Genomic DNA, 25,222 nt, shown 5'->3' with positions numbered 1-25,222 from the left:
CAATCAAGGAAATTCTCTAACTCAAGGAGCCAAAATATCACAGAAACGCCGAGCCTTGAGAGAGGGTCTGTTTGGGGTGAGTGATCTTGGGTGTGAGAGGATCGGGCTACCTTGCGGAGTCTCTGCATCGCCACCGCCCATGCCCTGCTGCTCTAATATGTATCTCCCCCTTTCCAGGCGTGTTTACTCTCTTCTATGTCAGTAACCAGTTCCGGACTTTTCCCTTCTCCGTCAAGGATCAGTTCATAATCTTCTACAGTGGCGTGCGAGGCGCCGGAAGCTTTTCCCTTGCGTTTCTGCTCCCTCTGTCCCTTTTTCCTAGGAAGAAATTATTTGTTACTGCTACTTTAGTCGTTACGTATTTTACTGTATTCTTTCAGGTTGGTAGATTTCTTTCATATTTTAATTGCATATGTTCCTTTGCAGCTCTATATTAAACTCATAAGATGTAAAGAAAGATGCTGTATCTGGTGTTTAGACTTCTGGTTCATCCTCTAAAGTTTAGAGTCTAAATAGAGTCTAAATTACTTAGAGACATATTCACGGTAAAGCTTTAACTTCTGCAATACATTGTCTTTGAGCCAATAAAACATATTGATCAAGATGTTCCCAGGTAAGGCATGAACGAGTGTTAGTCTGTTTATCTTGGAAAGTACAACAGCAACTAGTACTTGATAACACAATATTTTGGTTTAGCTGAAGTTATGTCTTCATGAGGTAATGAAGATTTATTTAAAGACACCTAGACACTGTATTGAAATAGATTATAGCATATGTTTTGTTGGAGTGTGTACAAGAACTAGGAATTAAAGTAATTTTGATGCATTTAATCCCATAGAAAATAGAAATGAATGCATACAAATTGGGCATTTTATAGTTTTGATGATAGAATTATTCTCTATAGTAACATTATTTACCTCAGGAAATCTCTTTATTTTGTTATTTGTGATCCAGGGAATCACAATTGGCCCACTGGTCAGGTACCTGGATGTCAGAAAGACCAATAAAAAAGAATCCATCAATGAAGAACTTCACATTCGGGTAAGTTAGCCCTGTCCTTTCTGATGAATTACTTCTGCTAGTTGTCAAGAGCCCCCTGGAGACTGTGCACATGCCAGGAGACTCCGATTCTTTCCTCCCCGTGCCCCTGAAAAGGCTGAGACTTGTTCACTCTTGCTGGTGGGTCTCTGTGAGTTTAAGGCCAGTCTGATCTACACACACACACAGCCTACCTCAAAAACTGTTTTATTACTATCATTAGAAGACAATAGATCAATTAAAGGTTTAAGGAACCTTTTTTTTATGTTTTCAAGCTAAAATTGAAACTGTCATAAACCTGGATAATTTTTAATTATTTGTAGATCTATTTAGAAGATCTTAAGATTATATCTCCACCCAAATTCTTATAAATTATTACAAACAAAACAAACATGGTATAATTGACTTGTGTTTTGAACTGTAAATTCCTAGACTAAATGATTGAATTTTAAAATGAAGATGAAGATCTTATATTGGTTTATAAGTATGAAGATTGGGTATTTCTGACATTGCCTCCCTTCCTATCTATCTGATGTGAAAAAGAGAGGAATATGGACAAGTATGATTATTATTATTGTAGTAGTGCATCTGAAGAATTATATTTGGAAAACTATGCAAATTAGACATGAGATTTTCTTTTCACAATGAAAATAAAAGTAGTAGCTGATCATTATGCTTTGCATCCATATGATTTCAATAATGAGAAATTTCTAGGTCTTTCTAGAAAAGAGTTATTCAAACCAAGTGCCAGGTACACTGTTCTCACTCTATTCTGTGCAAATTATCAAGAAGTTTATCCTCAGAATCTTTCAGTCATAAAGAGAAGGAACTACTATGAAAAGCATTACAAATTCTATGACACGACCAGAGTTCTAAGAAAGAGGTTGTGTTTAAGCAAATTAAGGCCTTCCTTAGTCTCCAAAGCCTACAGTTGTGTGTGTGTGTGTGTGTGTGTGTGTGTGTGTGTGTGCGCGTGCGTGTGTGCCTTGTGGAGTTCATACTTTACTAACATTTCTTATGTTTGGTTTGGCAGCTGATGGATCATCTGAAGGCTGGGATTGAAGATGTGTGTGGGCAGTGGAGTCACTACCAAGTGAGAGACAAGTAAGTAGGCTAGGGTTTCATTGCCTAATAACGGCTTCCAGAGGATGATGCCACGAGGTAAAGCGAGCCAGGAAGATGGAGGACGCAGAATTATACTATACGAGAAACAGCTGGGTGTGCCTAGCATGGAAGATGAGAGGTGTCGGGAGGAAGCTGTAGAGTGGGGCAGGTTGCTTTGAAGAGGACTAACACAAGCAGTAAACAGAAAGTAGAAAGTCATATTTAAGGTTGGAAACAAAGACAATGCCTGTCCTCTTACAACAGTAGCTCAACCATGTGATACTCAAGCTCATGAAGTTGGGGATGAGTTTAGTGACTCTTTAAGGGCCTGAAGAAAGCCTAGTTGGAAACCTCTAAAGTCATTCATGAATGGCAATTCTTCTGAAATGCTGAAGCCTTTTTGCTCACCGCATCCCACGTTTCTGAATGGATTCTTTTAATTTCAAACTGGAGGAATGTGGCTGGAACAGATGGTTAAGTCGTCAGCAAGTAGTTAGCAGCTACATTATGGGCATATGTGCGATTTTTATCAAAGATGCGAGGACAAACTGAACAGAGGACTCAGAACTCTCTCTCTCTCTCTGATGGAGCTGATGAGGAAATGGAGGAGCAGATGAAGTCAGGGAGAAGCCAAGAGAGAGGATGGGAGGAGGGCAGGAGAGAGCCAACACAGGAGGCATGACCTGGTACATCAAGAGACCTAAGTGGTTAACGAGGTCGGGGCAATGGCAGTCACATGAGATGGCAAGTACAAGGCCAAGACGGACTCAGAAGAGGAATGTCAAATGCCATTGTTAAGACAGGTTCAGGGCAGAAGGGGGTGCTGATTACAGAGCTTTGAGGAGGAATCATGTAGCATATCATGACCAAGCACAGAAGGTCAAGGGGTGACCTCCTTGTAAAGAACTTATGGATCTAAGCCAAAAAGATGACAAGGCTCCAGAGGTCAGTCTTCCATACACAGAGAGGACTTGAACTGATGGTGTCTGTTGATCTTATGGTCCAGGGAATTAAACACTATAAACAATGAGCCAGCGTTCCAGGAAGCTGTGTTTCCCTACCAAAAAACAAAGCAGGCAGAAAACTCCTCTTTGAATGTGAAATGATTAGAAGCATTGAAAATTGTGACTCTAGAGAAGCTCCCAAGGCATCATTGCAAGTGTATAGCTTAGACTAATGGGTTGACCAGATGTTTGCAACAGTAGTCAGCTAGCTCTCCTTTATTCAGATTGCTGAGACGTTTGATGGGGGTCGGGGGTACTTCTTTTCCTTTGTTGGCAAGATTCAAAGTGATCCACAACACAATGAGGCAAAACTGCTCTAACTGGCAGTCAATTTAAAGTTGCTGGGTTCTGGCTGAATAGACCTATAGGACTGAAAGAGAAGTAGCTGTTGTTAGGAGCCTTTAGGAGACAAAGCTTTTTTAAAAGCCTCAGCCACTTCAATTTTTGTCTTACAGTTAGAACTGAGTAGGGCTCTTCCCCCACCTCTTATGCACACTTTCTGCCCTGATTTTACCTTGTTCCTTTCTTTTTGTTTAGTTGATTTCATTGTATCCAGGCCACTAGGCCATTCTTTTTTGTTTAAATGCATAAATACTATAATTTAAAAAAAAAAGAAAATGTGTTCAAATGTGATGAATTTAAGGCACTTGACATTTTTCAGAATGGAATTTCAGCTGTCAGTTGTTTAGAGACAGATCTATACTTCCACAATACACATGGAGATGTTGGTTTTAATGTTTAGGTTCAAGAAGTTTGATCATAGATACTTACGGAAAATCCTAATCCGGAGGAACCTGCCGAAATCAAGCATCGTTTCTTTGTATAAGAAGCTCGAGATGAAGCAGGCCATCGAGATGGTAGAGACGGGGATACTGACCTCTGCTGCTCTCCTCACACCCTATCAGTGAGTTCCATCTGCCTTTCGATCTGGATCAGTGGTTCTCAACCTTCCTAACGCTGCACCCCTTTGGTACTGTTCCTTACGTCATGGGGACTCCCAACTATAAAAATATTTCATTGCTACTTCGTAACTGCAATTTTGCTACCCTTATCAATTGTAATGAAAACATCTGATATGTGACTCGCCAGGGGGTTGCCACCCTCAGGTTGAGAACTGCTGGTTCAGACTTTCAATATCTGAATTTCAGGGCTACATCATGGCTCCATTTGAAAGAAGTAGCAGAAGGGAGGAGGCGGAAAGAGGAGTGTGGCAGTTAACCTTCTCAACTGTAACAAATACTTGGAAAGGGGAGAGGTTTATTTCAGCTCACACTAGCAGGCCAGTGGTGGGTAGTTTCGGGCATGCAATGAGGTGGCATGTTATGTCACTATGATGGCAAAACATTCACCTCATGGAGGAGAAGCTAGATGTTCCAATGTCTCACTCAACAGCAGGTCCCCAATGGCCTGAAACTCTCCCCCTTGATAATATCTCAGAAAGGTCCCCCATTTCCAATAGTGCCATGATCTGGGGGCCAAACTATGATAACATGGGCTTTGGATGAGGAAGGAATCATAAAATAACATTGTCTCGTTCTTGACATCTCATGCTTCGCTTCAAGCTTGACATGTTTCACCAGTTAGGGGAAGTACTTTTTAATCAAGTTGCCTTCTTTACATGACATGACATCTTCCAAGTAAAGCTATAGCATGGCAGGAGAGTTTATAACATTTCTCTCCTGCAAGCTCTGTTCACTTGGTTCTGTTCCTTCCACTGTTGTATTTTGTGTGAGCTGTCTTTCTCTTCCTATCTTCCATGGGGAGAGGTGGTAGATGTCTGGGATGCTGCCTTGGATCTGGGAGGTACATCAGTCCTTCCTGTATCGCTACCATGGAATATATGAAGCAGGCTACTTGTAAAAGTGCAGGGAAGTTAGCTGGAGCTCCGAGGTCTAGAGGATCAAATCTAAGATCAAGTCTATGATTCTTGGATAACAACAGAGTGGGAGAGGCGTGTACCCCAGTGAAGGTGGATATCCTTAATCAAGGGGATAAAGGCAGGATTAAAATTAGTCCTGGAATCCCCTTTGAGATCACACTTCCGATGACCTAAAAGCTTCTCCCTAGGGCACACCATTTAAAGGCCTGCAGAGACCTCCCAAGACTGCCACCCTAGATACCCAGCTTTTACACATGGACCTTTGAGGACTTCACCTAAAACGAGGCAGGGAGGAGACAAGGTGGTAGGTAGATGTGTGGCAGCTTACGGCTCTTTAAAGTTAAAGAGGTGTTTGCGATAGAAAGAGTCTGTACGTGAGATTTGTCTGAAATCTGTGAGACCAGCTTGGAGCATGACCAGAATGTTGACTGGCTTCCAGGTGAAAAGGAGAACATCCAGATTCCGTGTGAAGGCAGTGGGACAGGCCTAATAAGTGCTGAGTGTCTTCCACCACCTGGTAACCAACTGTCCCCAGAGCTGGACAGATATTTCTAAATGCTCTTTTAACTTTCGGACATTTTACAAAAGCTCCTTCAGTACTTTAAGAATTAGTTCCCAAAGAAGCCCAGCTTTCTCCTAAGCAAAGGCGTATAATGTGCAAAAATTAATGACAGCATATATTTAGGGAAAGGACACGCCAGCCCCTCCACCCTGTCATCTTCGGATAATAACACGCGATCATGAGCTTCAATGATGTCCCCACATCAGGAAAGCGAGTTGAGAACAGAGCTAAGAATAGGTACCAATGGAACTGTCACAAACCGGCTGAGTGTTATCTCACAGGTAACACCTTCCCCCCTCACCTGCTAATGAACCAGAAGCACCAGCACCTTCCTACAAGACCAGAGAAGAGGTAAACAAGTGTCCCTGAAGGCACCCGACCTAAACAGAAAGCTCTGTGCCTTCTTTATCCCTGCGATTGTTTTCGGTGGTTTGTTTGTTTGTGTCGTGCCGGCCATTATGTAACTAAAAGGAGACGCCTGCTGCTAAAATGGGAATGTGCTAACAAATATTTACTGGCAATGCTGTCTGGAGCCGCAGTGGACCTGGGGGTGACTGGGAAAACCAGGCATGCTGATTCTGCTCCCATTCGACATGTTCTTATTTTATCCATCGAAGTTTCTCTCTTTGCGTTCATTTCACTTTCTGAGATAACATACTCAGATCTTACCTTTGACCAAAGTTTCTGGCTAGCCCTTACACATTGTGTCTTGGGTCATGTCCTGCTTGTGAGGCCCCTAGCGTGTGTGCTAAACGCTGTGAAGACAGACATAGGTGCTGCCCTTCCAGGCATGGCATGGTCAAGGCATGCCATTAATATACAAGACCACACAGTGCAGTCTAATACGGAGTAGGAATCGATGTGACTGTAGGAGAAGTGTGTCTCATGTGACCTCCTGCTGTGCGACTTACTGATCAAAGGAGGAATTGCAGTTACTGCAGAGGCAGAGGAGGGCTGGACCGTTCCAGACAGACCAAACCACTAGAAACTTTCTCCATCAGTTTGCTTGCTACTTGTGTGAGCACTTTGTCTAGGAATGCGAGGGTGCTTTTCTCTTATCTCAGACTAGAATCTCATCTGTGTTTCAGTCTGTTGGGCTAAAACGTATTTTTAACTTCTGTATAGCATCACATGTATCAGCCATAAGCAACTGCTTCAAATCCAACCACTAGGGAGTTTTTAAACCAGTTTTATTTGGCACGCTCCCCTGCTTCCTTTGAATCAATCATTTTTTCAGACAGTGATCCAAGATTCTTCAGAGTGTTACAGGTAAGAGATTTTTCCACCTCATATAGCCCAGTCAAGTAAGTTAACTGGAGTGGGAAAGATTTTGTTAACGTCGGTGGTCAGTTTAATTTTAGTATTTAACTTACATTCATTTGATCTCAGTAGAAACCTGTAGGGCACCCAGTAAAAAGGAATTCCTCTCCTGAGATCAAAGTGGGTCAGTTTCTAAAACAAAAAACAAAACACAAACCAAACCTTCATACAATAATAGGAAAAAGACCCGTGTACTCAGGCACCGCTCAGGATTCGGTATGAGAAGAAAATGGCCACAAACACATATATTTTTTCTTTATGACTTTAAGCAATCGTTAGACAATAGTTTAATTTCCAAGTTCTTGGACCTTCAGGAGAAGGTTACTGTCTGGGCCGACTCTGGTACAGCACGGAGCACGTTGGTTCTGTGGGATCCCAGCGCTTTTGCCATGGTATAATATTATTCAAATCCCCAACCCACCCTATAGGAGAGCTGGAATAGGCATTTCTTTTGTTATTTTCCAATGGAGAGCTGCTCCTCTCACACAGGACGAGTAATCTGTTAGAGGTTATAAAAGGACAATGACTCAGAGTGATAAGTGCTGCAAAGAAGCTTATGGGCTTGTGTGATGGTTTCGTGGAGAAAGGTTCCCTCTGTCAAGCCTGACAGCCTGAGTTTGATACCCTGGACCCACGTGGTGGAAGAAACGAACCACCTCTTACAAACTGTTCCCTCACCTCTCATGCGCACTGTTGCACTTGTACACCAACACACGAATCCACACATATGAAGCACGATTAGCAAATCTCAGGGTCAGAAACTGGAGTTCAACCTGAAGATCTAAAAAGCAAAACAGTCAGCCACTGGCTCTTACTTTGACCTCAGTCTGATAGGACAATCTTGCCTCCTGGAATCTCGGAACGAGACTGCACCTGAGAGCTGTCTTTCCTGTTTTATAATCCTCTCTAGGGCTGGGATTAAAGGCTTGCACCACCATCATTAAAGACGTGCACTGCTCAGTTTCTATGGCAACTGGTGGACTGTTGGGATTAGAGGTGTGTGTCATTATGGCTACTGAGATTAAAGGTGTGTGTTACCATAAACTGGTCTGTAAGGCTGAGCAGTGAGACTGTTTTACTCTCAGATCTTCAGGCGGTCTTTATTTATTAAAATACAGTTGAAACGCCACTACACACATACACGACAGGTAAATAAACATAAAACAGCTTTCTTCTTACAATTTTGTTAGGGTTAAGGATATATCTCAGTTGCTTTGGTGCCTGCCTGGCACGCATGAGGCCCTGAGTTTGATTTCCAGCATCCAGTGGGTGTGGTGATGAAGCTTGCCATCTTTGCACTTGGGAACTGGAGGTAGAAAGGGAATAAGTTCAAAGCTAGCTTGAGCTTCTCAAAATCTTACCTCAGATAAGTAGACTAATTTTATAGAGATTAGTGTTACAGGTATTAAACCAACTATGAATAACTAGTTACAATTCTGTCATCACGAATCATTTTATTTCCAAACTCTCAAGAGTTTGAATGTGTCATGTTCTTCTTTTTTAAAGTGTGTGTGTGTGTGTGTGTGTGTGTGTGTGTGTGAGAGAGAGAGAGAGAGAGAGAGAGAGAGTCTGTATGTGGTCAGATGTGCCTGAGGGCAGGTGTCATGGAGAACAGAGGCCTCTGATCCCCTTTGGAGTTGATTTGGAGTGGATGTGAGTGCTGGGAGCTGTACTAAGGTCTCCTGAGAAAGTAGTATGTTCTCTTAACTGCCAAGTCCCTTCTCCAGTCCCTTTGTTTATCTGGTTTTTAATATTTAGGTAAATTCACTGTGGCTTAAGAACTATTTTAATCAATTTCACATTGATGGGATTAAGTTCTTATATTTATTTTCTGACAAGAGACTATTGGGATTTAGTTTCTGATGTAAATTCCATGACTGAATGTTGTGTATCCTGTAAACCATACTTTGCTCATGTTAGATATGGACATCTAAATGGCCTTTGAAAGAGATGTAAGACAAAGCTGGACGGTGGTGGCACACGGTTTTAATCCCAACACACAGGAGGCAGAGGCAGGCAGATTTTGTGAGTTCGAGGCCAACTAGGTTTATAAGAGCTAGTTCTAGGACAGGCTCCAAAGCTACAGAGAAACCCTGTCTCGAAAAACAAAACAAACAACAAGAAACCAAAAGATGCAAGACAGTCAGTCATACAGACAGGGTAACTGATGGGGAATACTGCATGTAGCCATGCAGATGGAGTAACTCATGAGGAATACTTCATGACTTTGATATCGAAAGATGTATTCTTCTCAAAGAATTTGGGCACAGTGGTTGTTGCTCTTGGGATATTCTTACTAAGATGTGAATATATATAGTGTTTGTTAGGTTTCATAATTCACTTAAAGTACCTTTGCATTAGTATAGCATCTCATGAAAGGAAGGAAGGAGGGGATGAAGAAGGAGAAAACTTATGAGAAATGTAAGTATTGTGTACAGATGTAATTGGATTTAGATATTTCTGGTTGATGTTAGCAGTAGAGAGACCCCTTTACCTGTTATATATGGATATTCCAGAGACAAGAGCTGTGCAGTTTACCCTCTGAATCGCTGGTCCTAAAGATTCCCGGCAATATTGTCTTCTAAGGATTGTGTCATTCTTGTAGCTGGAATGTGAGTATTCCAGGGACAGCTGTGCTCATAAAGTGACATAAAGACCACTCCAGGTAGCTCCTGGTTCAGGTTACCTAGCGTTTTTGTAGAATTGTAGCTGCCACTTCTTGGTGTGAGTCAGGGAGAGGCGCAGCTTTGTGAGGTCTGTGGTACTCAACTCTAGCCAGTAATCCAAGAGGACTTTAACTAAGCCCGATCTTTCCTGGAGTGGTCAGTTATAAACCAGGGAGAATGCCAAGCCAGCTCTGCTGCTCTCTCAAGCTTCGCCTGCCGTTTCCTTTATCTGTGGTTTTCCTATTTGTTTTATGTGAACGTTGAACATAAAAATGTTTGACTAGCTGGTATTTCTGTTTAGTAATCCATTACGCAAACACACAAACACACACACACACACACACCATAATGACAGAATGAGTTCAGATTGTTTGAACAGGCATACCTAAATCAGAATAAATTTTATTTGGAGGACATCAGTACAATTACATTTACATAGATCATCGAGGGTGGCACCTGATATCAGAATAAGTGACATTTGCAATTTAAGACAGAGAAACTCTGATTTTAATCATCATGTAGAAAAGGATGTCAGTCATTCTGCAGATAGCAGCTGCTAACTAAAGTCCTTGTATACCATGATACCCCATATCAAATCCCTTTATTTCATCAATTGAACATTATAGCCAAAACACCTTTATTGTCAAATGGCTATGAAATTTTGGGGAGAGTGCTTTAAATGTCACCTTTATTGAATTTACTGATTTATCCCTGTGACCAGTTACCCTGACAATATGAGAAAGGAGATACTGAAGACTTTGGCGCCTCTGTGCTTCCAAGAAATGGGCAGAGACAAGAAAAGAAAAAGCCCCGTGGGCTATAGCACGATGCTGGGAGAGGTGGCTGTGCTGAAAGGAGGGCTGAGCTTTCAGCTCCTTTTCTCATAGACCTATGTTCTAGACTTGATGTCTATTTCCAGTGTAATAAAAAGGTTTTCTCAATTACCGCCACTAGATTGCAATCAAATACATCTGTCACATGGGAATTCTTGTCATAGCAACATCTTAGCTTTGAAATCTCAGGGGACAATTGGGCATTGATCGCTAGCTTGGCCCTGAGGCTAAGTTTTAAACTCTTTGGGAGCCCAGTGCCTCAGCTGGGGTGATCTCTGTGGTTCAAATCATTTAATTCTGTTTATAAAGCATGAGTCCCATTTCTCAATTATTCCTTAACCAAAGATAAGGCCCTGTTTCAATTTATTGTTGCCAAGATAAAAACAAAAACAAAACAAAGCAAAATAACAATAATGATAATAGTAGTAGTAGTAATAATAACAATAACAATCCTGTTACAAAGCAAGGCAGGGCCAAGGTGCTCGTTCTAACTCACAGTTCTAGATTATAGTTCATCATTGGGGGAAGTCAGTGCAGGATCCTGAAACAAACAGTCAAATCAGGAGAGAGAGAAGGAGAGAGAGAGGAGAGAGAGAGAGAGAGAGAGAGAGAGAGAGAGAGAGAGAGAGAGAGAGAGAGAGAATATGCAGGCATGCTCAGTGCTCAGTCACCTTTGTCTACTCTTACACAGCCCAGGGCCCCAAGCCAGGCAATGGAGCCTCCTCTGTCTGAGTCCTCCTACATCAATTAAGGCAATCAAGACAATCTTCCTCAGCTTTGTCTACAGGCCAAGCTGACCTAGGCAACCCCTTAGGAGCCCCTTCTTCTCAGGGGACTCTAGACCATTTCAAGCTGACAGTTCAAACTCACCATGGCAGACCTCTAAAGGCAAAATTCCCAGAAAGCTTCCTTTCCTCATGTAACCTCGATAACCCAACATACCAGTGAGGCACAAAAAGCGGTGGTGTGGATGGTATTGGACTCTGAACTCTTTGTTGTTCATCCACATAACACCGAACAGAGAACCAACAAAGAAAACCCGAACTTTTGATTGTTTTTATTTCTATTACATTGAACAGTAAAATCTTGGGATTGTATTTTATGGCATCACTTCCAAATAATTGATTTTTATTGTAGTTTATAAATTAGTTGGTGCTTATGACCTTAACCCTCCCTTGAAAAATGGGTTACAATAATGAGCACGTGGAAACTGCAAGAGAGAACATGTTTTTAAATCTTGAAATCGAAACTTCTGTTTGGACTTGAAACTGATTTGCCGGGGTGGTAGGAATGATTATGGGCAAATATGATCCTGGAATTTAGGGATTCCGCCAGGATAGGACGGGGCAAAGCCCATTGTATCCTCATGGCACTCCTTGTCCAAGTAGAAAAATAATGGCTTTTCTCTTCTCCAATGGTGTTTCCAGGCCTGAGAGGATACAGTGAACCAAGCGGCTTTCCCCTGAAGACGTGGAGTCCATGCGGGACATTCTGACAAGAAACATGTACCAAGTTCGACAAAGAGTAAGCGTGAGCCCTCTGCGCTGCCCCCTTCCCTGCCCTGCCTTGTTCTGCTTCTGCCAGGTCTTCGGGAACCTGGCCTTGTTCACAGTGTCCTCTCAAGCAGCTGGCCTGCTGGGTTTGGAGAACAGAGAGCTAGCTGTCAGCTGCCAGGTTGGCATCATGGGCTTAGGAAGAAATGCAAATCCAGTTTCTGGCTCTAGGGGTCAGGCTGCCCTAGCCCTGTAGCCAGAGCTTTCAGAACCCACCGGTTTCCCTGTCCTCAAAGGAAAGACAGATGCAGCCATCCTCCTGTAGTGTAAGAAAAACATGGCACCAGGATCCTGTTGTCCCTCAAGATACCCAGTGGGGTTCACTATGATAAAAGTCAACAAATAGCACTTATTGGGTTAGAGTGATGAAGCTGGAAACCAGAATAACAAGAAATCCTGGTGTCTTGGTGCTTTGGTCTGGACCCTTCTTCATTAGAGTTTAGCAGAGGGATCTTCAGAGACTCTGAGTTAATGACAGTTAAGTCAATGTCACCCATGCAGAAGACTTTTCAAGTTCGGTGACTCTTTGGCCCATTTTATTTCTTGCTGTGATTAAGTATGTTTCGTGAAAATAGATCATGCTTTGGATGGGATTAAGAAATCATCTAGTCAAAGACATTTGTTTTCTAGTAAATATTGGGGTTAGAAATTTTAATGATTGGATTTATTCAAGGTGATAAAGTAAATACAAGTTAAGAGTTTCTGCTGAGCCCCAAGCCAGTGTTCTTTCTAGGACTCCAGACTCACACAGCCAGTGAAGGTCGGTGCTCTCTGTGGTTCTGGGTCAGGAAGGTTGACGATTAAGGAGCTTGTGTCAGAGAAAGAAAAGGCTGAAGGAATATATAGCTCAGCTCTGTGACAATATTCTTGGGGTAATTTTCAATGGCTTTCAAATCATTCCAAGTGAAACTGTTCCAGCAAGACTATCACATTTTGCCTTCTCTATGTGGATAAGAACTTCCTGGTGGGAAGAACTGCGAGCTGAGGGAGAGCCAGGCTCACTGAGTACCTGGTACTGGATGTTTTCCCCACCTTAAGGATACAGGGAAGGAGGCTGGAGCCCTGAAACTCCAATATGTTCTGAACGGATTCATTGTCCACATTCTCTTTTATTCCCCAGCTGTAGACACAGATAGCCACTGTCTTTTTTCATCTGGTCTTCAGTGTTCTCTCTTCTAAACTAGGTAGCATCACTCTTCCTGATTTTTCTGAATTTGAGTATGTCGGCCCCCTTTTCATTCACGGATTTGTTGCGAAGTGTCAAGTGGAATCAAATCAGAATAGGATCAGTGGACTGAGTACAGTGATAGCTGCAGGGACCTGGTCACCTCTATGTTCAGTTCATTAAAAATAGAACTCACCAGTCTCCATTCCCTAATATTCTAGTTTGATAAACACTATGCCCAAAAGTAACTCAGAAAAAAAGGGGTTTATTTGGCTTACACTTCCCACTCATAGCCCATCACTGATGGATGTCAGGGCAAGAACTAAACCAAGCGAAGCAGGAACCATGGAGGAGCTTTGGTTCCTGGCTCACTTTCCCTGGCTTCCATGATTTGCTTTCTTATCTTTCTTATAACCCAGGACCACCTGTTCAGGGATGGCATGGCCCACAATGGGCTAGGCTCCTCCCTCTTCAGTCAAGAATGAAGAAAATGCCCACACACCCTTGATTGCAGGCAATATAATAAATGCAACCCCTCACTTAAGATGTCCTCTTTCCATATGCCTCCAATTTGTGTCAAGTTCACCAAAAACTGACAACACACCTGTTTGTCCACCCACCTCTAGCATTTGTAGGGTTGATAAAGTCTTCTACTCTTTCAAAGGAAAGTGTCTCCTGGAAACGCTACCCTGAGCAACTGGACAGACATCCATTGCTTATAGCAGACAGTCTACAGCTTGAAGGATTGACAGAGAGCTTGTGTAGAAGTTATCCGTTGTCCTCAAGTCTGGACAAGAGGTGCAAGACAGATGGCTGGAGACATTTATCACTGCATGTTTTAGAAGAGTTTGTCTTGGGGACTTAGCTGTCACTTTGGGGCAGGGCCAGGCAGAGTATATGGTAAGACTCTGGGTGATCCTAAGTTACAGTTGGTAGGAAACCGAGCTGGTCCCACTGGAACTCTGGACACGTCTTTTTAAAATACTTCCTCGTGGCATGTTCAGGATAGAATCCATATGGGCGGTGAGGTAAAGGACTGACTTCTGGAGGTTTCCAATGGTACAACCACAGAAGAGACTGCAACACAGTGGAATGGAGAGAGAAAGGCATACCCTAAACTTACCATAGAACAAGCCTCAGCACAGGCCCTCTATTGCTCTCCAAGCTTCTACGGGCTTTCGAAGGAAGAGAGTGATATATTCTAATTCTGTTCTGTTCTGTGTTGTTATAGCTTGCACACGCCAGACATGTGCACGGTCTAGGTACATAGTGAAGCCTTCTTTCTCCAGCAGAGCTCAAGGTTTAGTGAGAATGAACCAGCTTCATCCAGGCACTGATTCCTTCTAAAAAAGGACAGAAAAAGAAGAAAGAAAAGACACTAGCATCGTACACTATGTGTGTAGAAATTCCTGTGCTCTCTGCAGAAGGCCAAATTGACATGGGCAACGGTTTATCAGGCAAAATAGTCCAAATGTTACTTAAAGCAAAGCTTCCTAGTCTGGGATGTAGGAATATAAAAGCTTATTAAATGTACTTAAGTTTGATTTATCTTTATAGAAGATGGGCAAGAACCTCATGTCAAATTGTATTCACAGTTCTTCTCTCCCCTCCCCACAAATTGTCGGAGCACTGTGCTTGTCCAAAGTGGTGGATAAGGAGCTGCTAGGTGGAGCAGAGTCAGTGGGCTTTTCATTCTTCCTTTGACCTGAAAATTCCTTCCTGGTAGCTTCCTGTCTGAAGAATATTGATTTCATTAAGAGATAGTGAAAATCACCTATCGGCAACCTGGGTCTACATTTAGTAGAACACAGTAAAGTGAAGTCTAATGCAACACACAAAGTCACAGCGAGCTCTCTGTTAGGAATACTCTCTTCATTCAGGCAGGAAACTAACCATATCCCCTTGGGGCTGGGTAGGCACCTGGCTCATTATGAACTATATTATGTACCATATATCATGTACTATAAAGCCTAAATTCTTTTGCTTTGTTTGGTAAGAAACAAGAAAATGAAAGTATGTATGTCTACTTTCACTTCTTATCCCTAGGAATCGTCTCACCTTTCCTTGCTTCTACTCACTGTCTTTGGATGCCGTGTTTCAGTCACACAATAACAAACTCATGGGTGGACGTTCTCCTGGGATCCTCCCTACCTTCCCTTCAAATTGCTTATTAGTTTCACCCTTAGTTCTTATGTCCCTTCCATCTGCATTTATCCCAGGAAAGTACCCGCTGGATGCTGCAGGCTCACCTCAGTAAGCACGCACACTTGTGTGTAGAGAAATGAAAAGCAGAAACTTTGTGGGAAATCCAAAATTTACTTTTGATATTTTTCTTACCCATTAACTCTGAAGGCCTAGAATATAAAAATGGCTCCGGGAAAGAACACGTGTGTGCAGGGCAGCCACAGTTGGGGGAGGTCTCTGGTCGGGTATGGCCGCTGCAGGGATTTCTGAAGGCACTGTCCACAGCCACAGCTAAGCCGAAGAGGAGAGTCTGCTTGCAGGCTTTCCTCACACGAGGCTGTCTCAGTCATTCTAGGGGCAAAGCTCGCCCAGGAGCTCTGTCTACCCACTCTAGAAGTTTCTGGATGCTTCTGGGGCCCTAGGTAGCACTGAAGTTCTTACCTGCCTATTATTATGCTCTTCCTACAGACTCTGTCCTACAACAAATATAACCTCAAGCCCCAAACAAGTGAGAAGCAGGCCCAGGAGATTCTCATCCGCCGCCAGAACACCTTGAGGGAGAGCATGCGGAAAGGGCAGAGTCTGCCCTGGGGAAAGCCGGTAAGTTGCCTCCTAATAACTGGGACTGCCCTTGGGGCAGAGCCTCGTTAGTTGAGGGTAAATCACTGTTATCGCTTACTAAGTACTCAAGCCTCACATGCTACCAGAGAGATGAAAAAGTCATAGGGGGCAATGTACCAAAGCAGCCCGGGTCTCTGGATCCGGGACTCTGGGACTTCGAGCATCTGTGAAGGAAGTATGTTGGGGAGGTGCTTTCCAAGGTAGTTCAGAGACATCATGTGGTCCCTGAGCTGAGTTTGCGTCCAAAACCCACAGTGGCAAAGTATTGAACATCTGAGGACTCCTTCTCAGACCAAAGCTTCTCTCAGGACTTTGAATAGAAGGATTTGCTTTTGGCTAGTCTCTCAAGTCTCCTCGCATCTCCAGTGAGCCCCTAACATCTTATGGACTCCTGGACAGACAGCGGGTCTAGAACAGACCCTGAATCTAATCCTGAGCAAGGCTATGAGAGTAACTCTGGAAGGTTCACAAGGGTTCTTTCAAAGAGAGAGAGAGAGAGAGAGAGAGAGAGAGACAGAGACAGAGACAGAGACAGAGACAGAGAGACAGAGAGAGAGGAAATAGATACTAAGGTCAGAAGTGTTTTGCTTCTTTAAACCAATGATATAATTAAACGATTAAATGCCTTTTTCCCTTTACTGACTGTGTGCCAATTGAAACTGCAGTAGCTTATTCTGCTTTTGCTTCTTCTCATTACCCACAGGCGGGCACCAAGAACTTTCGCTACCTCTCCTTCCCCTACAGCAATCCCCTGTCAGCAAGGAGAGAAGCAAGGGCTGCTGAATCCACAGGTAACCCACTCTAGGCTGCTGTTTCCCCTGGGCAGGGTCAGATGGTGAAGATTTGGAGACGTGAGGGCCAAGAGGCACAATCAGAACTATTAAGTAGAAACTTGAATGAGAAAAAAATGAAAGCATCCTTTGCCAATAAATTTCAGAATTTTATTTATGGGCATAGAAGTTTGAACTCATCGCAATTTTGTCATGCACTACTATCCTGTTTTAATTTTCCCAGCCATTTAGAGTGTAGCAATGAATAGCAGGTCACATGATCTCCTCACTGGTGTCTTAAATATGAGTAAAAGGATCACTTTTGGGCAATTGTAAGGGTCCAGTGCAATTTAAATATTAGGTTAACTTTATTGGGGTGATTTAGTCATATTAACAGTTACCCATTCAACACATAACCGACATTCATAGGTATGGAAAAAGCTCATTTTTCTAATAAATTTGCTGTTTCAAATACATATCAAAATGATGTCTGCTAGAAAAGGGTAATATATATGCCATGATACCCACTTGATTTTATACTCATTTAAACCTTAAAAATCACTTTCGGTAGCCAAATAAACTAAAGGCACAGGACCTTAAAATAATTGTTTATTATAGGAAATATGATTATTCTTTGAATTAAAGGGATTTTTGGTTATGTCTTTCTTGCTTAAAATGGCTTCTTGTCAAACCCAACTCCATCACTGGGAAAACACAATGAAAGGAGTTAAGCAGACTTTTAAATACTCAGGTGTAATCACTACTGAACATTTACATCCTTCTGTAGGTTCCTCTCTGTGTTACACTGAACTTCACAGAGCCAGTATCCTACACAAAGACTCATTGGAAGCACAGCGACATCCTACCGTCCTATACATTAATTACATCAAACATCAGCGAGTGTTCTGTCTCCTCTCCCTCCCCCTGCCAACCCTAAATTTCCTAGTTCATTTGACAGTGTCCCAGAGAAGATAGATTTCTCATCTCAAAGGTAGGAATTTAGTTCTCATTTTAATGGTAAAATACTAGTCAACTGCACAGAGCAAATCTATTTACATTTCAAACCATCTTGAGCCTTTTCTTTGTATAAGGAGTAAGTCAAGTATACCCTTCAGAGTGTTTGCTATGACTATGTTCCTTCTAACACCATCTTCTTCTTCTACAATATGAAAGGCCACCTTTACATTAAATTCCTTCCTTCTGAAGAGGGCTTTGGACTAGTAATTTTGTTTCATTAATCTTGTCTGTTCCTGATGACTCTCTGCTAATTAGTGTCATTTCATATCGTGAAGGCATTTCACAAACAAAAGTGAAGGGAATTAAAAAGAGATACACAAACATGGGACACGAACAGATGGGTTTTAGAATCTCTTTCTTAGTCTAATAACTCCAGATAAATCTCATCATTTAAGTGAACAGAAAACAAGACCATGCCACAGCTCTCTTCTGGCATGGTCATCAGTACTGCAGGATTCTGACCCAGGGCTGACAGCAGGCAGGTCCTTGGGGGACGCATGTGCAAGTGTAATCAAGCATTACAGTGAACAGTCACGCAGTCACTCTAAATACTAAACCTTGCCATGTGTGCTTCATTCCAGAAGGTAGGAGTTGTTTGGTATTTGAAAATGTATTTATGTATTCATCAGATTTAATTGGTGAAGGGACTCTAACATTTATCTTATAATACTTTGCTAATTCTTTACAAATGTCACACAATATATTTTAATCATATTTGCTCCTTCCTATAGTTCCTTACAGATACCCTGTCTTGTACCACCATCACTGCCCCCACATCATGTCCTTTTTTTTATTTGAAGTGATTGACCAACTCCAATTTGTGATGCCCATTTTCCTGGAGGAAAGTTGCCCTAACTGGAGCCATATCTTAAAGAAAACTGATTCTTCTTCACCCTGAAACCATCAACTGTCTATAGTTCCTCAGCATGGGTAGAGGCTAATGAACTCCTCCCCACTCTATGCTAGAATATTGTTTGGCTTGATCCTGTGCGGGCAACCACAGCTTCAACAAATTCACAAGTTTCGCTGATCCTAACCCTTTATTAGGTTCCTTTAACAAACAGCATCTCAAGCATATTTTCCAGAAAATCCATCAATGCCTGGAAACTGGATGCACTCCCTTAGCAGGTTTTCGTTGCTGTTGCTAAACAGAACACCTAAGACCAAGTAATTTATAAAGAAGAGATGTTAACTTGACTCATGGTCCGATAGGCAGAAAAGGGCAAGATCGACGGCCCACATCAAGTGAGGTTTTCATGAGAATGCCATCCCATGACTAATGGCATCACACGGCCGCAGTCCATGAGAATGCTGGGCAGGCACATGCATGAGAAGGCAAGGCAGGGAACTCTCCTATGTAATAACAACCTGTTTAGAGAGCAGTACCCGGTGTACTGAGAACAAACCCTCCTGAATACCTTCCAAATCCATTTCATTCAATAATTATGGCTCAACGGGAGTTTATTGTGGGGACACACTGCAGCAAGAACATACAGGAATTAAAAAGGAAACATCTGTATCTTCTCTGCTGTTGCCTTTGCAGAGGAATAGTACTGGAAGGCTTCGTCTATGATAGCGTCGACTGGAAATGAGACACGGGGTACCCACATGAGCAGGAACCATAAGACTGTTAAAGCAGGCTTATAGCCAACTATGCATGTAGGAAACACTAGCCACGGGAAGGACAAGAACTCTCCAAAATGGGAACTTCTCATGAATTAATCCAGAGTTGAAGAAAAATTATAATCTCTGACAGTTTTTGCTGGTCTGCTTTTTCTTTCTAATTACATGCCAATCTGGTTCTAAATTTCACCCAGGTGAAAGCGGTTGAACTAGAAATCCGAGAGATGAGGTGTGAAATTTAACTTACCAGTCACCTTTAGCAAGTTTTAAAAGATTACAGTCAATGTGAGAAGCTACACTCATGAAGTCTCACTTCTCACCAGCACAGCTGCCTCGCCACGACAAGAACAAGGATACCACCAGCAGATAAGCTAGGCAAGAACACACCCATTAGTTATCTAATACCAAATGGTCAGCCCCGAAAACATACACACACAAATAAGATTGAGCAGACTGAGCCGGTTGTATTTACATATTTAGCAATAAGTTTGTAATTAACAGAAAAGAGCCCCTCCCTCCCCCAAAAGACCTTGGAAGCAATCACAATGAAATGGAGAGTCCTCGATGTGTGGCTAACAGTTTGATTGTTCGAGATCACCTTCTGTCTGAAAATCAGAAGAGGGATGGTTTACTAGGAGACCTTGGGTGGCATGGGGTTGCCTCAACCAGGTAGCCTGGCCAAGGGCTGTGAATCTATGGTAACACTTTCTTTCCTGGTTCTTTGCAGGCCTGCCAAGGTTTGCATGCCCCTGACAGAATGTCTGTGAATTTCATGATGGTTTTAGAGACCTGCATACTCTTTCAAGGCTCCTATACCTTTGGGGTTCATGTTTTAATTATAATTATGGGGATCCCCACCCTAAAACCTCTCTTGCGTGTGAGGCAGCTTTAAGCCAATGGAATTAGAGATGGATGTTGGTGAGGATTACAGGGAAGCAGGAAAGCTCTGGGTGCCATTCAACTGTACTCGGAAATGGTTGAAATGGTTTAATATATATTAAATAGATATTTAAAAATATGTGTGTATATATACCTTTGGAAATGAAGAGATAAGGAAGTATTGCTCTCTGGGTCTGAGTCACTAAGCAATGCAAATTGTACCAAGTAGCTAATCCCCTGAGGCTTTGGCTCCACCCTGCCCCAAGCAAAAGCACTTTCTCTGTTTCTCCTTTAGCCATGGTAATTAAGCCTGTTAGTCCAGAGGATGGTAAAGATACTCATGTGTTACTTGAGAGGTAGCCACTGTCCTTCCCTGGGACAAGAGTACTGGGTGCTCACATGCAGGTAGACTTGTGAACAAGGACCAAGTATAGGCCCCATCCTCTCTCCTCCACCTTCTCCATTACAGAACGTTCCTTCACATTTTGGGCAGAGCTAGTCACTTACGTTGAGCTTAACTTGGCAAGCCTCTTCTAAATGCTTGGGCTACACTCTACATTAACCTCGAAGGGGGCAGCGAGACTGGCTAGACTCTGTCCACTCACGGAGAGTTCTTCCTCAGGAGGAGCGGGTAGAATGAAACACGAGACAGGGTTTGTGGACAGAAGTGAGTGTCCACACCTCAGAGAGTCCTACAGGTACCAAAAGAGCTGGAGGAAGGAATGGAGGTTCAAGCTCCACTCAGTACTTTGAGCTGGAAGGATATTAGAGAACTGGTCTCAGTACCAGTTAAGTGGGAATTGGGAAGGAAAACCAGAAAATAGATTATCTTTACCTCCAGTAGAGCATCCCTATGTCAGCCCCCAGCTACCTGCCCGTGATGATTTGGCTGCATTTTGGAAAAACAATTCTGAGCAGGGTTTTTACACTTTTCTTGTATCTAGTAATATATGCGTATTTTTGTCGAGTGCAAGCCTTTAGACATACAGTATTAATTTTATGTTGCTTCTTTTGGCTTTCTTTTCTTTTTGCATTTTTAGGGGGTGGGGATGGAATGTGGGAGAAAGAACACTTTTCAGATTTATAAATAAATGCCTGAAAATGGTGAAAGTCTGCAGAGAACATGTCGGGGAAAAACAAATCCATGAGTCTAAAGCTTGGAAGGAACAATAGATGACATTTGTGTGAAAGCTCCCTGGTTGAAGGGGAGGAAAAGGCGCTGTGTTTTAGGAAAGGATAGAAATTTTGAGATGACTCACAAACAGGGCATCACATGGATACCTGGTGATCCTTCCCCCTCATAACACAGCCTTAGCAGCATACATGTGATACGTACAGCTGACTTCTGCATCTAAGAAGACTTTTTTTTCCTCACCCTTATTACCCCCCAGATGCAATAAAACAAATATTTGTTTAGCATTTGCAATGTATTGGGTATTACAATTGGTTTGGAGATTACTTAAATGAAACTGTAGGGTATACATAGGTTATATGCAAACGCTGTGCCGTTTTATATGAGAGTCCGGAGCATGTGTGAGTTTTGGTCTACCTCCTGAGGATACAGGGGAATGGCTCCAACCCCACTTTTGCCAGCTGTATCATACTGAAAGTCACCTCCTCTTGAACAATAACTTTAGGCACTTTGCATAGGATTTGAGGGCAATAGTTTTATACATCTCTCAGGGCCATTAAGGTGGCATAAAATATGCAAAACGAGAAGGACAGAGACAGGCACACAGCCCCATCATGTCATCGGGCACCACTGCAGTCTGCTCGCAATCGACTCCATTGACAGGGGAGCATCTGCCACTGCCTGGGATCTTTTTTGACTCCTCCCCCATCTCTTTTCTCCAAGATTACATTTTCAAGGTCCAGGCAGTGAAACTCAGATGTAAAAGCTCTCCGAAAGTGACCAATTAAGCATCATACCAGGAGCCGGGCATGGGGCTCACACCTGTAATCGCAATCCTTTGAAAGACAAGAGAAGGCCATCCGACGTGACAGGATGAGATTTTGTCTCAACAAAACAGAAACACACAGGGGAAAAAAGAATCCCAACCACTTTCACAGAACTTTTAGTATAGCATTTATCTTTTAGAAGACAAAACTTTTTCTAGTATATGCTTTAGGTTATTATTAATCCATTAGTGTGATAAGCTACTCTGCTACAAATCTAGGGGAGACTGGCTAGACGCACAGGTTTCCATGCATCCCCATTTATTTACAGCACCAAGCATACAGCGTTGCCCACCCCGTTCCTCTGAGTTTGTGGTGTTGAAAGGGAAAGCCTCGTTAGCCATGAAGCGGAGAGCAGGAGCTGGCAGTCTTGAGCCTTCTTGCACCTGGGCATGAAGTCTTAACTCCGATTTCGTGTTTTCTTTCCATTCTTGTCATGATGTCTTCTTAGATGATGACGGCATCGATCCAGGACTCCAGCCCTTGATGTTCAGAGCACACCCGCGATCAGGGTCCCTTCAGGAAAGACGGCAGACCCAAGCAATGATCCCGATGAAGAGTTTTCACAGAGGAGAGAAGGCGCTCAGCTTCAGCTACCGAAGCAACAGCAGCTGGGAGGAGCATGCTGGATGGGGCAGGCGGGACGTCATCCGGCCCAAGCCACTGTTCTACGCAGTAGATGAAGAATACGAGTCTGGAGAGCAGACCGAGGAGGAGACATCAGCAACCGGGTCCAGATGGATAGCCGAACACAGACATAGCAGAGAACACTACAAATCCCACAGCCCTTTGCTCCATAGAAAATAGTTCACTAGGCGCTAAGGCTGTTGGGTCTTTCCAGAGTCTCTCTTCTATCACCATAAAACAAAAATTCTCACAGTTGAGAACAGAGCTATTGACTTTGCATTTTTGACGCTTTTGGACACCTATCTATAAAACAGGATGACTTTCCAAACAAACTTGAAGGACGAGCCACATACTTGTTTGTGCCTTGGTGTGTCACAGAACTAACTTCTTCTCTGAACAGTCAGCCATACCTAAGGATTACAGAAATCTACCAAGTTCTCCTGATTTTCTTACAGACCTACTGGGATTTGGAGATATGCAATGATGGAAGCCATTAGGAAAACTCATTGATGTTAAAAGAACCAAAGAACAAAGAATTCATCCCTTAGAATATATAGGAACCTTTTGTTACAACCGTTTGAAATATGCCATACGTCAAGAACTATGTGTGACTGGTTAGCAATTCCTATTCCTATAGGCTGTAATTAGCAATCAATTAGCAACTTGTAATTATCAACCAATTAGAATTGCCAGGGACCTTTGAAGTCATTTGGCTCAGGTCCTAGAGTTTTCAGATTGGGACACTGACAAAGGTCCCATGGCAGGTTGGTCACCTTGCAAACTGAATATATTTGGCTTTAATTCCTTTTTAACTCTTCTGTTTGCAAAGATATAGTAATATACCTCAAATGAGAGGTAAACTTTGTTGCAACATTGTTATATTTAATCAGTGATATGTATAGATGCGATCTACGTTATAGGAGTTCATCTTTGAACAATGATTTATACATTATTTTTATAATTAGAGTGCTAATTTAAAAATAAACTTGAGAAATGGAAGAGGCCCAGTTAATTAGCAATGAAATGAACAAAAGGATTTATCTGCCCTGAATCTGAAGTTGTGATGTTGGGCCCTGGAGTTTAGTAACTATTCTTCAGAGGAGTTTTTCATGGTGATTATTCCAATCCTGACCTTGAACTCCACACTTCAGCTTGGCAATTTTACCAACCACTTTCTCTCTCCTCCTGCCTTACTCTTTCGCTTTCTTCTACCTGGACATCTACAAGTGCATAAGCATTTCTGAAATGCTACTTCCTATGCCAGATAGCTAGTCCCATGACATTCAATTTAATAAAGAGCCTTTGACCATTACTGCTTTACCCGTCTCTGCCAGGCGCATCTGATTGAATCACATACATCTTTGAAGGCCACCAGCAGACACGCCCTGTTGCTACAAATTTCTCTGACTCTCTTAAGTTCTAGGTGTTCCTGTATTTCTTTAGGTGGGCCAGGAAACTTGTCAGTGAGTTATATGTACACATGTACATGTGTGTTTAGTCTTATGACTCAAAGGACAAGGGAGGATAGTTTGATCATTTTGCCTTTTGTTCTTTATCAGTTGTGACTTTTTTTCTCATTGTTTTCCTTTTCACCAGTTTTCCTTTAATTAGTTGTCACAGCGTTTGCTACCTGTTGACGAGAGGCAATGTTTTTGAGCGGGAAGGGATCTTAGAGAAGGTGTGGTCTTCAGATATTAGTGTTTTCCAGATGTCAAAATTGATGTCCTGAAATATGACTCGAAGCCAGCACATGGCCTGCTTTCACTTGGTGGGAAAGGACTTGTCCTTCAACATGACCTATGGACATCAACTCCGACCTCATGACTTTGCTCCAGATTCCCCCTGCATGAGTGATATCACCCAGGTTCCTATGACCAGAGTGGAGATGAAAATCAAAGAAGCCCATTGTTCTTGGGAATCCGAAAGAGAATGTGTTTTGTAAGTCATGCAATATCTTTATTTTAATAAAAACCATGTGCTGTCAAGTGAACATGATAAGCTCAGAGGAGGGAAGAAACACACATCAAATTCTGGGAAGCAGTGATCAAAGGAAGAAAGACATTTATGCTTTCACAGAGAGGGGGTGAGTGGGTCCTCACTCAGCACCTGGAGGTCAGAGGCAGAGAGGGGTCACGAGAATGCACCTGTGCAGAGTTATGTGGACAACCTAGTCTTCAGAAGGAGAAGATGCTGCACCTTCCTTTCTAGATTCCATCTACATAGCAACAGAAATCCAAGTGCCAAGGGCTTCTTCCCAAAATCCTTAATAGTATCTAAGGATTACAGGAACCTGTCAAACGCTCCTGATTTCCTTCTGGACAGCGATGCCATTGAGAAGAGGGGAACTGGGATGTAGAGCAACGTAATGGTGGAAGCCATTAAGAAAACTCATTTCTGAGCAAAGAACCCCATTCTATAGGC

At 42.6% G+C, this 25,222-nt stretch overlaps 1 protein-coding gene across 1 annotated transcript in view; it reads left to right on the top strand.

Annotated features, from left to right (window-relative positions):
• The window catches only part of Slc9a4 (solute carrier family 9 member A4), a 53,277-nt gene extending 29,477 nt beyond the window's left edge, over positions 1-23,800 (top strand). The window contains 8 exon segments of the mRNA XM_050134806.1: positions 178-380; positions 955-1,041; positions 2,072-2,142; positions 3,889-4,050; positions 11,834-11,930; positions 15,777-15,908; positions 16,633-16,720; positions 22,626-23,800. Of these exon segments, the coding sequence (XP_049990763.1) occupies positions 178-380; positions 955-1,041; positions 2,072-2,142; positions 3,889-4,050; positions 11,834-11,930; positions 15,777-15,908; positions 16,633-16,720; positions 22,626-22,981 (1,196 nt within the window). The 3' untranslated portion in view covers positions 22,982-23,800.
• Positions 23,801-25,222: the final 1,422 nt, after the last annotated feature.

The sequence above is a fragment of the Alexandromys fortis genome, unplaced genomic scaffold (assembly GCF_014885135.2).
Source record: "Alexandromys fortis isolate MF-2015 unplaced genomic scaffold, M_Fortis_MF-2015_v1.1 scaffold_20, whole genome shotgun sequence".
Classification (NCBI taxonomy): domain Eukaryota; kingdom Metazoa; phylum Chordata; class Mammalia; order Rodentia; family Cricetidae; genus Alexandromys; species Alexandromys fortis.
This window is presented reverse-complemented; position numbering and strand designations above follow the sequence as displayed.